Below are 13,342 nucleotides of genomic sequence, written 5' to 3'. Positions count from 1 at the left end.
AGCACTCACCGCTCATTGCTTATCCATACACACTGACCGGTTTTGATCTGAAAGCAGCTCAAAACACCAAAAGTGGGCTGCTTTCAGCTCAAATCGCCCAGTGTGTATGGGCCTTTAGTCATGTCATGTGACATTTTCTTAAAATATGCATTTTAATGTGCTATATGAATCCCAAGTGCTTAATACACTGTTAACTACTTAATACACTATTAGCGAATTAAGGTGCAATATGCAGGAAAAAGTATGTAAATTAGATAAAAAGGCAAGGTCCTACAGTTTACAGTACAAGAGACTCATACTGCACCCAACATCGTTACACTTAATGTGCTACTTTATATCAATTTCTTTGTTATAATAATTACTAATCCTAAATACAGTATTCAGTACTCTGTTAATTATGTAGGGGGATATTCAATTGGCCTGATAATTTTTCGGGAGAAAAAACAGGGGTTTATCTCAACTATTACCTGATGTTTAGCTTTGGGCAATATAATTAATTCCCATTTTTTTCATTTTTTCTTCTGAAAAATGTTAAATGTTTGGGTGAAAACACATAGAGGTAAATTTTACTAAGATGGGAGTTCTATTTAATATGGTATGTTGCCCATAGCAACCAATCAGATTCCAGGTAGTATCTTCTATAAGGTGCTAGATACAGTGCTCCACTATTTCCACATTTTGTTATGGTACAGCCTTATTCCAAAATGGAATACATTCATGTTTTTTCCCTCAGAATTCTACACACAATACCCCATAATGACAACATGATAAATTATGAAAAAATTAAAATCTAAGAAATCACATGTACATAAGTATTCACAGCCTTTGCCATGAAGCTCAAAAGTGACCTCAGGTGCATCCTGTTTCCACTGATCATCCTTGAGTTGTTCCTACAGTTTAATTGGAGTCAACCTGTGGTAAATTCAGTTGATTGGACATGATTGGGTAAGGCACGCACCTGTCTACATAAGGTCCCACACTAGACAGTGCATGTCTGAGCACAAACCAAGCATGAAGTCAAAGGAATTGTCTGTAGACCTCCGAGACAGTATTGTCTTGAGGCACAAATCTGAGGAAGAGTACAGAAAAATATCTGCTGCTTTGAGGGTCCCAATGAGCACAGTGGCCTCCATCATCCTTAAATGGAAGAAGTTTGGAACCACCAGGACTCTTTCTAGAGCTGGCCGGCCATCTAAACTGAGCAATCGGGGAGAAGGGCCCTAGTCTGGGAGGTGACCAAGAACCCGATGGTCACTCTATTAAAGCTACAGCATTCCTCTGTGGAGAGAGGAGAACCTGCCAGAAGGACAACCATCTCTGTAACAATCCACTAATCAGGCCTGTATGTTAGAGTGGCCAGACGGAAGCCAATCCTTGGTAAAAATCACATGGCAGCCCACCTGGAGTTTGCCAAAATGCACCAGAAAGACTCTCAGACCACGAGAAACAAAATTCTCTGGTCTTATGAGACAAAAATGCAACTCTTTGGCGTGAATGCCAAGCGTCATGTTTGTAGGAAACGAGGCACTGTTTATCACCAAGCCAATACCACCCCTACAGTGAAGCATGGTGGTGGCAGCATCATGCTGTGGGGATGTATTTCAGCTTCAGGAACTGGGAGACTAGTCAGGATAGAGGGAAAGATGAATACAGCAATGTACAGAGACATACTGAATGAAAACCTGCTTCAGAGTGCTCTTGACCTCAGACTTGGGCGACGGTTCATCTTTCAGCAGGACAATGACCCTAAGCACACAGCCAAGATATCAAAGTAGTGGCTTCAGGACAACTCTGTGAATGTCCTTGAGTGGCTCGGCCAGAGCAAGGACTTGTTTCCGATTGAACATCTCTAGAGGGATCTGAAAATGGCTGTGCACTGACGCTTCTCATCCAGTCTGATGGAGCTTGAGAGGTGCTGCAAAGATGAATGGGCAAAACTGCCCAAAGATAGGTGTGCCAAGCTTGGGGTATCATTTTCGAAAAGACTTGAGGCTGTAATTACTGCCAAAGGTGCAAAGTATTGAGCAAAGGCTGTGAATACTTATGTACATGTGATTTCTTATTTTTTTTTTCTTTTTTAAACATTTAGCAAAAATATCAAAAACACTTTTTTCACGTTATCATTATGGGGTATTGTGTGTAGAATTTTGAGGGAAAAAAATTATTTATTCCATTTTGGAATAAGGCTGTACCATAACAAAATGTGGAAAAAGTGGAGCGATGTGAATACCTTCCAGATGCACAGTAAATGAGAAGTAGAATCTGTTTGGTTGCTATGGGCAACATCTAATCTTTAATAGCACTCCCATCTTAGTAAATTTACCCCATAGTGTAGTACACTGGTAAGTTCGGTTCACAGTATATGGGTTACTCACTGACCTTTCTTGATCTTCCCGGCACTTCTGCTGAGTCACCTGGAAGCACTTCCTGGAACCAAATGCTGGGCTAAATTTAATATCCTGTGAGCTGTAAGAGGTGAGTGACTTTGTGCAAATCTGCCCTTATTTTTAAAGAAGCAATCATTTACAAGGCAAAACAAACCTGGTTTTGCCTTGTAAATTATTGCCACTGGCGGAGGCTCCTACCTTGTTGGAGGAGGAGCGCTGCCACTGCTGCCTGGTCTTCCCCTCCTTGTCCCCACTGCGGTCACCACCTAGGTCCCAGTACCTGTGTTATGTAAAGTTCACAGATGCCGGGACCCAGTACATGCGCAGTAGTAGTGACGGTAATGCGCATGCACAAAACCATGGTTTCTATGGACTGCATTAGCTGCATCCCATAGAAGCCGAATAAATCTAACGAGGTGGGAGCTGGCTTCCTACAGGAAGCTAGATCTCTGCCTAGTGCAGCCCGGAGGGAAGAAACACCTCCCAATGGGACTGCCTGTAGTGTCTGTGACTGGAAGGTAGGACTTCCAATAGGAACTCACTGCCAGTCACAGTGAAGCAAGTGCAGTCTCATGGACTGCATCTGGCTTCACTGTCAGTGAGCTGGGTGGCAGATTTTACCTTGGGGGGGGGGGGGGGGCTGCAGCCCATAGGAAAAAACTGCCACTGATTGCCACTTTAAAAATCCAGGCATACCTCACAAAGTCCTGCACCTCCGGCAGCTCGCAGGCTAGTACATTTAGCCGGCTGTCATAAAGCTTACTTTATTTTGTCAAGAATATTGGAAGGGTCATACGCCATCAGAATTTTTTGTATGTAGCAAGGTGATAGTAACTGTTTGTGTTTAGAGACACATGTGGAATAAAATTGCCAATTGGACAGACCAATTTTCGGTTTCATTAAGACTGTTGGTAATGTTGTAAACATTTATTTTATAGATCCCTAACAAATACAGTATGTGTCTTTTGCAGGGTGGTTCTCAACATAAAGTGCCTGTTGTTATATCTAAAATCTTCAAAGATCAACCAGGTAAAGAACTCTGTGTTTTCTAAGTAAAACGCCTGCAGAATCTAATACTGTAAATTGCTTTGCAACTGCACAGACTATAAAATGTGACAGCTGATAAGTGAACTATTATGTGAATAAAAATACAATAACATTTCTAAAGTAAAACCAACTACTAAATTTTTAGTGAACATGCATAACATTTATTTAAATATTAATTAATGTAAAAAGTGGAAATGTATTTTGATTTTACATTTGAATTAAAGTAGATTCTCAAACAACAGCTTTAGACACTTAATTTACATGGAATTATCAGAAAAGACATAATTAAACAGAGGTTGAATCATTTTCCAAATCTCAAAATTGCACTGTGAACCTGTATCTCATGCTTGTAAAAAAAACTTTGAAGATTCACTAAGAGAAGCAATATGTTATGTTGGTTATTATTTTACATTATTTTTACTTTACACTTAACATATATTGATTTTTGTTGCTCTTCAGCTGACCAGAGTGGGTTGTTGTTCACAGGAGATGCAGTAATGCAGGTAGGCAACTTATTTATAATTATTATGTTCAGAAAATCATGCAGTAGAAAAAATGACAGTTATTTTTAAATATGAATTCAGAATAACAATAACAAAAACAGGCAAGTGCAGAACTGTAGTGCACGTTCTCTAAATAATTAAACATGTTTTTACCAAAATAGTAATGTTTTCAAAACATTAATAATAATGCTGTGTTAATCCATAGGAAAAAAAAAAGTATTAATACTGAACTCTCAAAATTATTTTCTTTGGTGTTCTCCATTTTATTTCACAACCCTCAATAACCCTGCCCATTGCAATAAATGTTCACACAAATCCACATTTGCAGTAATTTAATATGTGAAATCAGTAGATTAATTCCATTTTTATTTAGTTAATATAAATTTTCAACTAGTATTTATTTTTATTCTCATAATGTATGATTAGTTACAGAATAATACTTCAGTGGGTTAGCAAAAAAAATAGCATTTTAGATATTGTAAATTTGTAAATTATTATTATTATTATTATTATTAATAATAATAATAATAATACAAACTATATTAGTACTAGTGTCATTATCAATATATAAAACTCCTTAGACAATTTTTTTGCCTTAAATATACATTCTTTTAATTGTTACAGAAAATTGTCTGTTTTGTACTCATTTTATTCCCACTCAAATAAATATAACAGTACTGTATGTGCGGCCAAAAGCATGGCATCTGCACGTTTTATGCATTATAATTTTATACTTACTGTAGATTTCTTGCTATGTATGTTTTTTGAGTTTATTCTGTTTTAACTCTTGTAAAAATATAGTAATATGGAATTTTTATTTGTCTCCTTATGGTACTTTTATTTATCAACTATAAACAAATAATACACATTTATCACATGCAATTATTATAAACACGCAAGTCTTTTTAATTGCAGGTTAATGGCATTAATGTTGAAAATGCAACTCATGAAGAAGTGGTAAGTTGTAAGTATTTTGCACTAATTTGTGTTTTTTAAGTTTTGGCATTTTATTGCAATGCATTCATTTCAGAAGTACTGCCAACACATATGGTAAATTACTCTAATTAAAATATTTTATGGAAAATTCAAATGTTTATTCAAGTGCTTTGCTTTGCTTTCCTTGTTACTTTTAATTTCTTTCACCGTGTTGCAAAATACAATGTGTTATGAATGATTTTTTTTATTTCAGAATTTATTTTTTTTGGCAATAACTGCAAGCACTGATTTAATTCTGTTTTATTTGGTAATGCTCAATGTAAACATTTATTTTTCAATATATGATTTTAAAAAAAGTTTCACAATTAACTGGTACCTACCTATGCAATTCTGCCATATGATCAGACCATCTTTAAGTATTGCTGGTTGTAAACTACTAATACTGCTAACAAGTTTGCACTGTGGGTACATGTATGGTTGGTTGAATGGTTTGAGAGTCTGCTAAAACTGTTTTTGATATTTTATTCTAATATTTGGAGGTTATCCTCAACCCAAGGGCGTAGCTACCATAGGTGCAGGTAGTGCAGCTGCTACAGTATGGGGCCCAGAGCTGAGGGGAGCCAACCTTCCCTGTCAATATGACATGTTATATACATGTTTCACCTTTAGGTGATACATAGGTGCCCTTACAAACATTTGCCTTGGGGTCTGCAATATATCTTGGTATACCCTGGAGCTGCTCATTGTAATGTGGTATAAAATGAACTGGAGGGCATTGTAATGTTACATAATATGAGCTGGTGCTTTGTAATGTGCAACAACATGAAGTGGAGACACTATAGTGTGGCATAATATGAACAGGGGGCACTGTAATGTTGCATAATATGAACTAGGGACACTGTATGTTGGGGTACTGTATGGCATAACCTGTGCTGGAAGCCCTACAATGTGACATATTGTGAACTAGAGCACTACTATGGTTTAGAAAATGAACTACGGTAGGGTACTACTATGGGTCTCCTCCTGTGGTGAGGAGTCTCTCTAGAAGCAATGTAACAGAGGTACTTCAATATGTTGCTATGGCACCCACAAAGTTCTGGCTGCACCCCTGCCTCAACCTACTAATCTGTCATTCATGCTGTGGAATACTATTACTTGCCAGTGCAATTGCTATCAGTGAATTTTTTGTTAAAGGCTAAATACTAGAAAATGGCTAACTGCAAAACAGTCTTAAGAAACAATTGGTTAGTCTCAACAAATTGTCAACTTCCTGGACACTCTGTTTTTCAGTGACAAAGTAAAAATTAAATATTTCAGTTGATGAATAAAAGGTTTTACTTCCTTGGCTGTTCCTTCCAAATAAGAAAGCATTTGGGCTGTAAATTGATACATTTACTGAAGCAATGTGACCTAAATAATTAGTATGGTTATCTTACATATTACAGGGTTTATGTATTGTCATGTATCAGGGGTATACCGCACAGGGGAATGATAAAGTATAAAGTGGATAACTACCATAGGTTGCTAGTGAAAGCTATTTTGGTTCAAATCAATTTTTTCCACGTTTCTCTGGTTTTTCTTACCTTTACCTATTTTTCAGGACTCTCACCATTGATTCAGGGATATCCATCCCTGTCTAACATTGGCAGCAGATCCCCTATTTTCCTCTTCCATCTACTACTTATTCTATTTTCTACAACAATATTCGTGAACTCTCATCAGTGATTCCAGAGCCCATCAACATAGGATATTCCTTCTACTTTCATACCACACTGGCAACGCCCGAATCCTTCCAATCTTGGAACCTAAGCAGTGTTGGGCTGAGTTAGTACTCAAGTGGGAGACTCTTGAGGAATACTCAGTTTAGTTGAAGATTTTGACGGTCATGCTCAGCGTCTAACACTGACAGCAGATTAATCTTGTCTATTCAGCCTTTTCTATCCTCTTTCAATACAAGTGGCAAGAAATCATAGCCTACAAGAATCACCAATATAATTGAGGTGCTATTATTTACCAACTTACATTAGCTTAGGAGTATTCATTTTCAGGCAGTCAGTTGTGGCAAATCAGTATTTGAAACCCAGACAGTTTGGAACCGTCATTAAGCATCTATGCTAGTATTATTTGTTCCTGTTTTTCTTTTACTTGTTCGTATATCCAACTACTATTTCATTTTATTGATATTGTTAATAAAATTATATTTTTAATATAAAACTATTGTTTCTTTTGAGACTTCAAGATAAACAAGAGTGCGCCCACAAAAGAGTCTTCTTTTCTCTTTTCCCTTTGCAGGGTTTATGTATTGTCAGATGGTTTGCCCACATTAACGTAATGCTAAATTTAACTTTTAAAGGTGTAACAATGTCTACATTCACATTTTTTTATGGTGTACTCAGGTGTACACAGCAACAACTCATTTTTTTAGTCTAATTTATAATTCTTATGCTGTGGCTAGTTACAGATATGGGACTAAATCAGTAAAATAATTTAAAAAATCTATTAAAATAAGTCTTTGCACTTACCAAAGTGTGTAAGCTACTATAAACCGTGTATAAACTTGTAATTTAAGTGAGTATGGGCATCTATTTTCTATGTACAATTTGTTTATGTAAGGAAAGCATTGAAAGTCTCTCTACATTGGCTGGCATTTTATTGCATTCGTTTGATATGAGAACTGTAAAATGTGAGATTTTGTACTGTGTTGTATATGAGAAAAAGCATTTCTTTGGAGTTTGCCAGTAAAAAAATTTTTAATACAATAGTACAAAAACAAAGTGAAAATATTATTATTATTATTATTATTATTAATATTAATAATATTATTATTATTGAGTAATGATTGATAACAGCAGCGTTTTACAGCACAGCTTGGCCCAGTGGTCATGTGAGGATAAATAATCAAGTAAGGAACTAAGGAGTCTATTCATGCAGCAGTGAAAGTGTGGAGATATGAGCCAGTGGAGAAGTTGCTTATGGCACCCAATCAGTGTTGAGGTAAGGTAACATTTCTAAAATGCATTCTAAAAAATTATACGTAGCTGCTGATTGGTTGTCATGGGCAAATTCTACACTGGCTCACTTCTCCACACTTTTCACTGCTTAATGAATAGACTCCTAAAAGACCAGGGACTTCATGTTCTTTGTCACTAAATCCACTGATGAGTTGCAGTACATTCCTATAATATGGTACTTTCCATAAAAAATAATCTTATAGCTTATTTATTTTTATTATATGCCAAATACATAAGAGAGATGAGAGTAAAACAGTAAGGTCTTATGTTGGAGTAATAGTCCACACGCCAGAAGAATTCATACTTGAAAAAATAAACAAACATACAGACATGTTTAGGCTAGAGAGATGGTTATGCATGGTCCACATGCTGTACTCAAATACATAAAAATGTACATAAAAAAAGAAATTGTACCCATTTAGTTAAAGCAAAACATTTATCATTCTTCTTGATGTACTTTCTACTAATTGTGCAGAAAATGTCTGTTTTAAAGGGTTTTGTTTTTTTACTAAGAATGGTATGGATAACCAATAATAATGCAAATAATACAATCTTAAGCAACTTGGAAAATAATTATATATCAAAACAAAAGGTGAGATAATTACTTAATTAAAGGATTTGTTAAACTTAAATTAATACAGTGTTTATCATACGTAACAAAATATACTTATTAAGATGGATCTGGAAATATGGATGCAAGTTTAAAAATCCAAAAAGCTTCTCTTTTACAAATCTCCACCTTTAATAAGCATCACATACATACTACTGGGATATACAGTAGTTATGAGACCAGCAGTCATAATACCTCCGCCTGCAGCCCACTGCATCTAAATCCCAACAGTGGGCATGCCGGCAAACAGGTACTATTCTCACTCGTGGGTGTCCACAATACCCATAGAATGGGAATAGAACCTGTGGCGAGTGCAGCGTGGCAAGTGCAGCGACCCCACAAGGGGCTACATTGCACTTGGCCCCCCTTGCCAGCATTCTAATCCCCGGGATCCTGGCGTCGATATAGTGGCCGGCGGGATCCCAAGCGCAGTCACCCATACCCAACCCATATTATCCATAAGTTTAAATTTTTTTTGACTAGTTTCATCAATGTAGGATTGGCTCTAGGTGTAAAGGGGTTATCCCTGGTGGGCTCCACTTCCTGAGGGCCACACCACTTCTTTAGGAGTCAGTAACTTGATGGAGCAGGGTTATGAATTAACTTGGTTGCTTGGTTTGTTTCTGTGGAAACTATGCTAGATTAGCACTCCTGCTAAGCAATGTGGGTGGTCCTGACACACCCCTGTTCCATCCATTTATAGAAGCCCTGTTCTTTGTATGTCCTCTCTAATGGTTGGCTAAGTCCCTTTGTGGTGGCTGTTCACACTCTTTCTGGTGGCTGGACACTCCCCTTAAGCTTTGGCCCCTACCACCTCATTCTGGTGGGCCTTTCATCCCTCAGTCTGACAGTGACTTCAATTTTATGCACAGTAGATGTATCAAAAACTGTGTTTTGATTCTTAATGATGTTCCTTCTCTGTTCAAGTTATCTTTCTTACCTGACTAATTTTTTTCCTAAAAACAGCTTTCTTATAAGTGAATTAGGTGAAGAACATGTATTTAATGTTATCCAAAATTATTTTATTTTTAAAAAACTATTTATTTTTTATTGGGGAAAAAATTGTTTTCCAAAAACATCGGAACATTGGTTGGCACCATCAGAAAATCGCGACCATTGGAAACATCATGACACAGTGTGCTTTGGGGGGTTAATTTACCCTTCCCCAGCAGCTGCTATGGTCGGCAACCGCTGGGGTTGGATCCCGCTGTGCTGACTGATCAGCAGTGATCAGCAGCATGGCAAACACTGGGGCATGGCGCAGGTAGGCAGAGTGATCTTCCAGTCCCTCTAAGAGCAGCAGCGGATGGAAGTTTCTCTTTCCTCCAGCTGCAAACAGTGTGTATCTCACTGGTCGCATCCTGTGTGACCAGGTCAGATAAAGCACTTGCTGGCTACCTTATTCTTATACCTTTTCAACCTTATTAGTAGTTTTTTGTGTTACAGAAGTATAGTGGAAAGAAGTTGCTATGATACCCATGTCCAATATACAGGTGCCTGATCCCCAGCAACACGGGAAAGGTGAGAACTCTGGAGGTGACATCAAGTGCCACCTGTGGGAGCAATAGTTGGCTAACCCTTTCCTCTATGAGACAGAATCTCTGCTGCAGTAGATTGCATGATATTTGGTATAGCACACAACTGCCCAGTACACTACAGGGGATATGTCTTCTTGGATCAAGCTGGAGACATATGTGCTCTTCACATTCCCCAAACACCACCATCAAATGGGCCTTTTTAAGCTTACCCCACCACTACTCAGAAGCTTAAACCTTCAGCACTTGAATGGAGGACATTAGTTACAATTTCACTCATATTACAGTATATGGCACCAGAGGAGTTGATAGACAATGCAGCCCTAAGCGAATAGTCATTATGTACACCCCAGCCAGTGCGACTGTTCTGTTTGTGTCCTGCAACTCTTGGTTTGGTCCTTTATATTCAATGTCCTCACTCCTAGGGAAGGTCCCAGAACTAGAGTTTGTGATTGTTGTCTCCTCACTACTATCCAATTGTTATACAGGAAGTTCTTTGTTACAGAGGAAGTTCTTGTTATTACAGTGCTGCTGCAGTCATTGTTCAGTATGACTGTGGTGCAACCTTTAACGCTAAGTGACTTGTAGAGGTCTCTATTTCCATAAACTCTATAAATGTCCTGATTTCAATAAACGCTGCAATCCTTGTGGCAAACAAAGTAATTTTGCATGATGGTGCAGGTCCAAGCCTAAAGCTAATGACAGGCAACTTTAAACCTTATGTTCCAGCAGCTATTACACTTTTCACACCTTAGACACTCCACCAGAAAACACTCCAAATATTAGAGTCTACTACATGAGTATTGACCCCAGAGCCAAAAAAGGTGAAATAATTACCACTGTAATAGATACTGTAAGGAGACAATGCCATTAACATAAAAATGTACACTGGTGCCAAGTATAACATCATGTCACATGGACTCCTCTACACGCAGTCACCAAAACATCTATTTACTGCTCTCACACTGTCAATCGAATTATTTCCGGTGACCACTTAATTAAGACATGCCTGGCCTTGCTGCAATCCACACATTTCCTGCTTCAGTTTCATATAGTGGAAAGTAATGTCAAATAACTCCTCGGTTTGCCGGACATCATAAACCTGGGTTAACGGCTTCAAGTGCTGATGTACAAGTCATTCAACAGTATGTTCCAGATTTAAAAGACCTTGCTGATGTGTGCAATTGTGATACCATTGGGAAGCTCCCAGTCACCTATCACATGAGATCAGATGAGACTGTTTTTTCCAGAATATGTATTCTTAGGCATGTGCCTCTGGCTATGAAGGACAAAGTGATAGTGCATTTAAATCGCATGTCAGAATTGGGCATCATTGCTCCAGCAGTTGAAGCAACCCTATGGGAGGTGGCTATGGTATTGCAGTAAAGAAATTATGGTTCAATATGCATCTGCATTGACTCTGTGCATCTGAACGCTCTAATAAGACCACATCAACCCCTTCAAAACTATGGAGCAAGTAATTGTTGATATGCAAAATTAAAATATTTTTACCACTCTGCAGTCCAAATGTGAATTCTGGCAGATCACATTGGAGAAGGAATCATCTATGCTCATCATGATCATATCACCTGTCTGCCTTTCACCAAATGCTCTGGCAGTGAAGTATTAAATCAATTACCCTGGCAAGTATTGTTTCAGAGTCACAGAAGTCCCATGTGTTGGCCATCTCCTAACTTCAAAGAGCGTTAACCAAGATCCTGCCAAGACACAGCTGATCCTACACATGCATACCCCAACACATAAGTTGAGTCTGCAGCTGTTTTGGGTATGACAAACTACAGTACCTTTCAAAGATTCTGCTACACTACAGTAATGGCACAGCCCCACTTTTGCACAATGACAGTGAATAGTGTTGGTTGTACAGTCATGTTTCTGCTATTTCTCAATTCAAGGCTATGCTCATTTCCATCCTGGTGCGCCAATTTTTTGATTTGCATATTCCTGTTGTGATCTCTGTTGATGCCTTTAGAGGATGATCTTGGTGTGGTCTGCCTGCAGTGAACAAAACCTTAGGTTTTACTTACAGGGTTTGTCTGAGACTGAGTCATGTTACGCTCAGATTGAAAAGGAACTGTTGGGTATGGTGTTTGCTTGTCCGAAATTTCACAAGTTCATCTATGGGCATGCAGTGTTGATTGAGCAAACAATCAACCCCTGATTACCATCCTTTGCAAACCCCTGCATAATACCTTAGCACAAATTCAACGTTTCATGCTTAAGCTCCAAAGGTTCCATCTGGATGTGATATACAAATGTGAAAAGGACATCCTTATTACTGATGCTTTACCATGTGCTCACGTACCAGACTCGGGTATCCATGATTCTGATGATGACCTGGATGTCATGGACTTTGATGTCTAGTCTATATTGCCACCCATCTTTACTGTACAACCCCCCCCTCCCCACTTCCTATTTCAACTTAACACTTTTTTATTTTATAAAATTGTACTTATTAACTTCATAATTCTTTTTTTTACTTTCTTTTTTGAATTATGTCAAAAGTCACTGGACCTTACACTTACAAATTATTTTATATGAAGACTAAATTGTGGATTGAATTCCTTTGCATTACCTGTGGAATATTTAAACAATATGTTAAACAGTGTTATTGTATACTATAAATAACTCCAAATCAAACAAATGCAACTCAGCATGTTTTTTATTTTCAGGTACTTTGCATACATGTAGTTTAGTCAATTGTGAATACATCCTGAGGCTCACTTGCTAACAAATAAAATAGGACATAATGTTTTGCTGACTAACAGTGTAAATGAAAACCACCATCCATAGAATTAAGATAATCTGACCTTTATATAGATCTACCAATGAGTTGGCTAATGAAGTGGCATTGCGGAGTACAGTTCTACATTGGGTAAGGAATGAAAACAACAGATGTTAATTTCAGTAGTTAATGGCTTATAAAGCTTTTTGTGTTCTTTAGATTGCTTATTTGTGCATTTCAGTTTCTATCGTGAAATACAGCATAAATGTATATTCTCTGTGTTTCATTTAACCTTGAACTCTTCTAAATGAAAGTCAGAGACATAACTAAACTTTTTGTTGCCCTTTGCCAGAAACAGAAATGGTGCCCTCCCCCTCATTTTCCATAAGGGACAAGCCTCGTGGGGAAGGGGCATGACAAAATTGATCCCAGTAAAAGCCCATGCTTTGATGCCCCTTCCCACATTTTGTTTTGTTTGTACTCAGCATTACAACTGAACTACGTAGTGTGCAGCCACACACCAAATCCCTTACAGTCACACACTACATAGATCTGCTCAGTGGCAATGCT

General features: G+C 37.8%; 1 protein-coding gene across 1 annotated transcript in view; it reads left to right on the top strand.

Annotated features, from left to right (window-relative positions):
- The window catches only part of SNTG2 (syntrophin gamma 2), a 1,009,087-nt gene that overhangs the window by 412,969 nt on the left and 582,776 nt on the right, over nucleotides 1–13,342 (top strand). Inside the window, exons 4-6 of the mRNA XM_063915497.1 lie at nucleotides 3,359–3,416; nucleotides 3,894–3,937; nucleotides 4,853–4,894. Of these exons, the coding sequence (XP_063771567.1) occupies nucleotides 3,359–3,416; nucleotides 3,894–3,937; nucleotides 4,853–4,894 (144 nt within the window). The remainder of the gene's footprint in view (nucleotides 1–3,358; nucleotides 3,417–3,893; nucleotides 3,938–4,852; nucleotides 4,895–13,342) is intronic.

This window comes from Pseudophryne corroboree, chromosome 4 (assembly GCF_028390025.1).
Source record: "Pseudophryne corroboree isolate aPseCor3 chromosome 4, aPseCor3.hap2, whole genome shotgun sequence".
NCBI classification, from domain to species: Eukaryota; Metazoa; Chordata; class Amphibia; order Anura; family Myobatrachidae; genus Pseudophryne; species Pseudophryne corroboree.
This window is presented reverse-complemented; position numbering and strand designations above follow the sequence as displayed.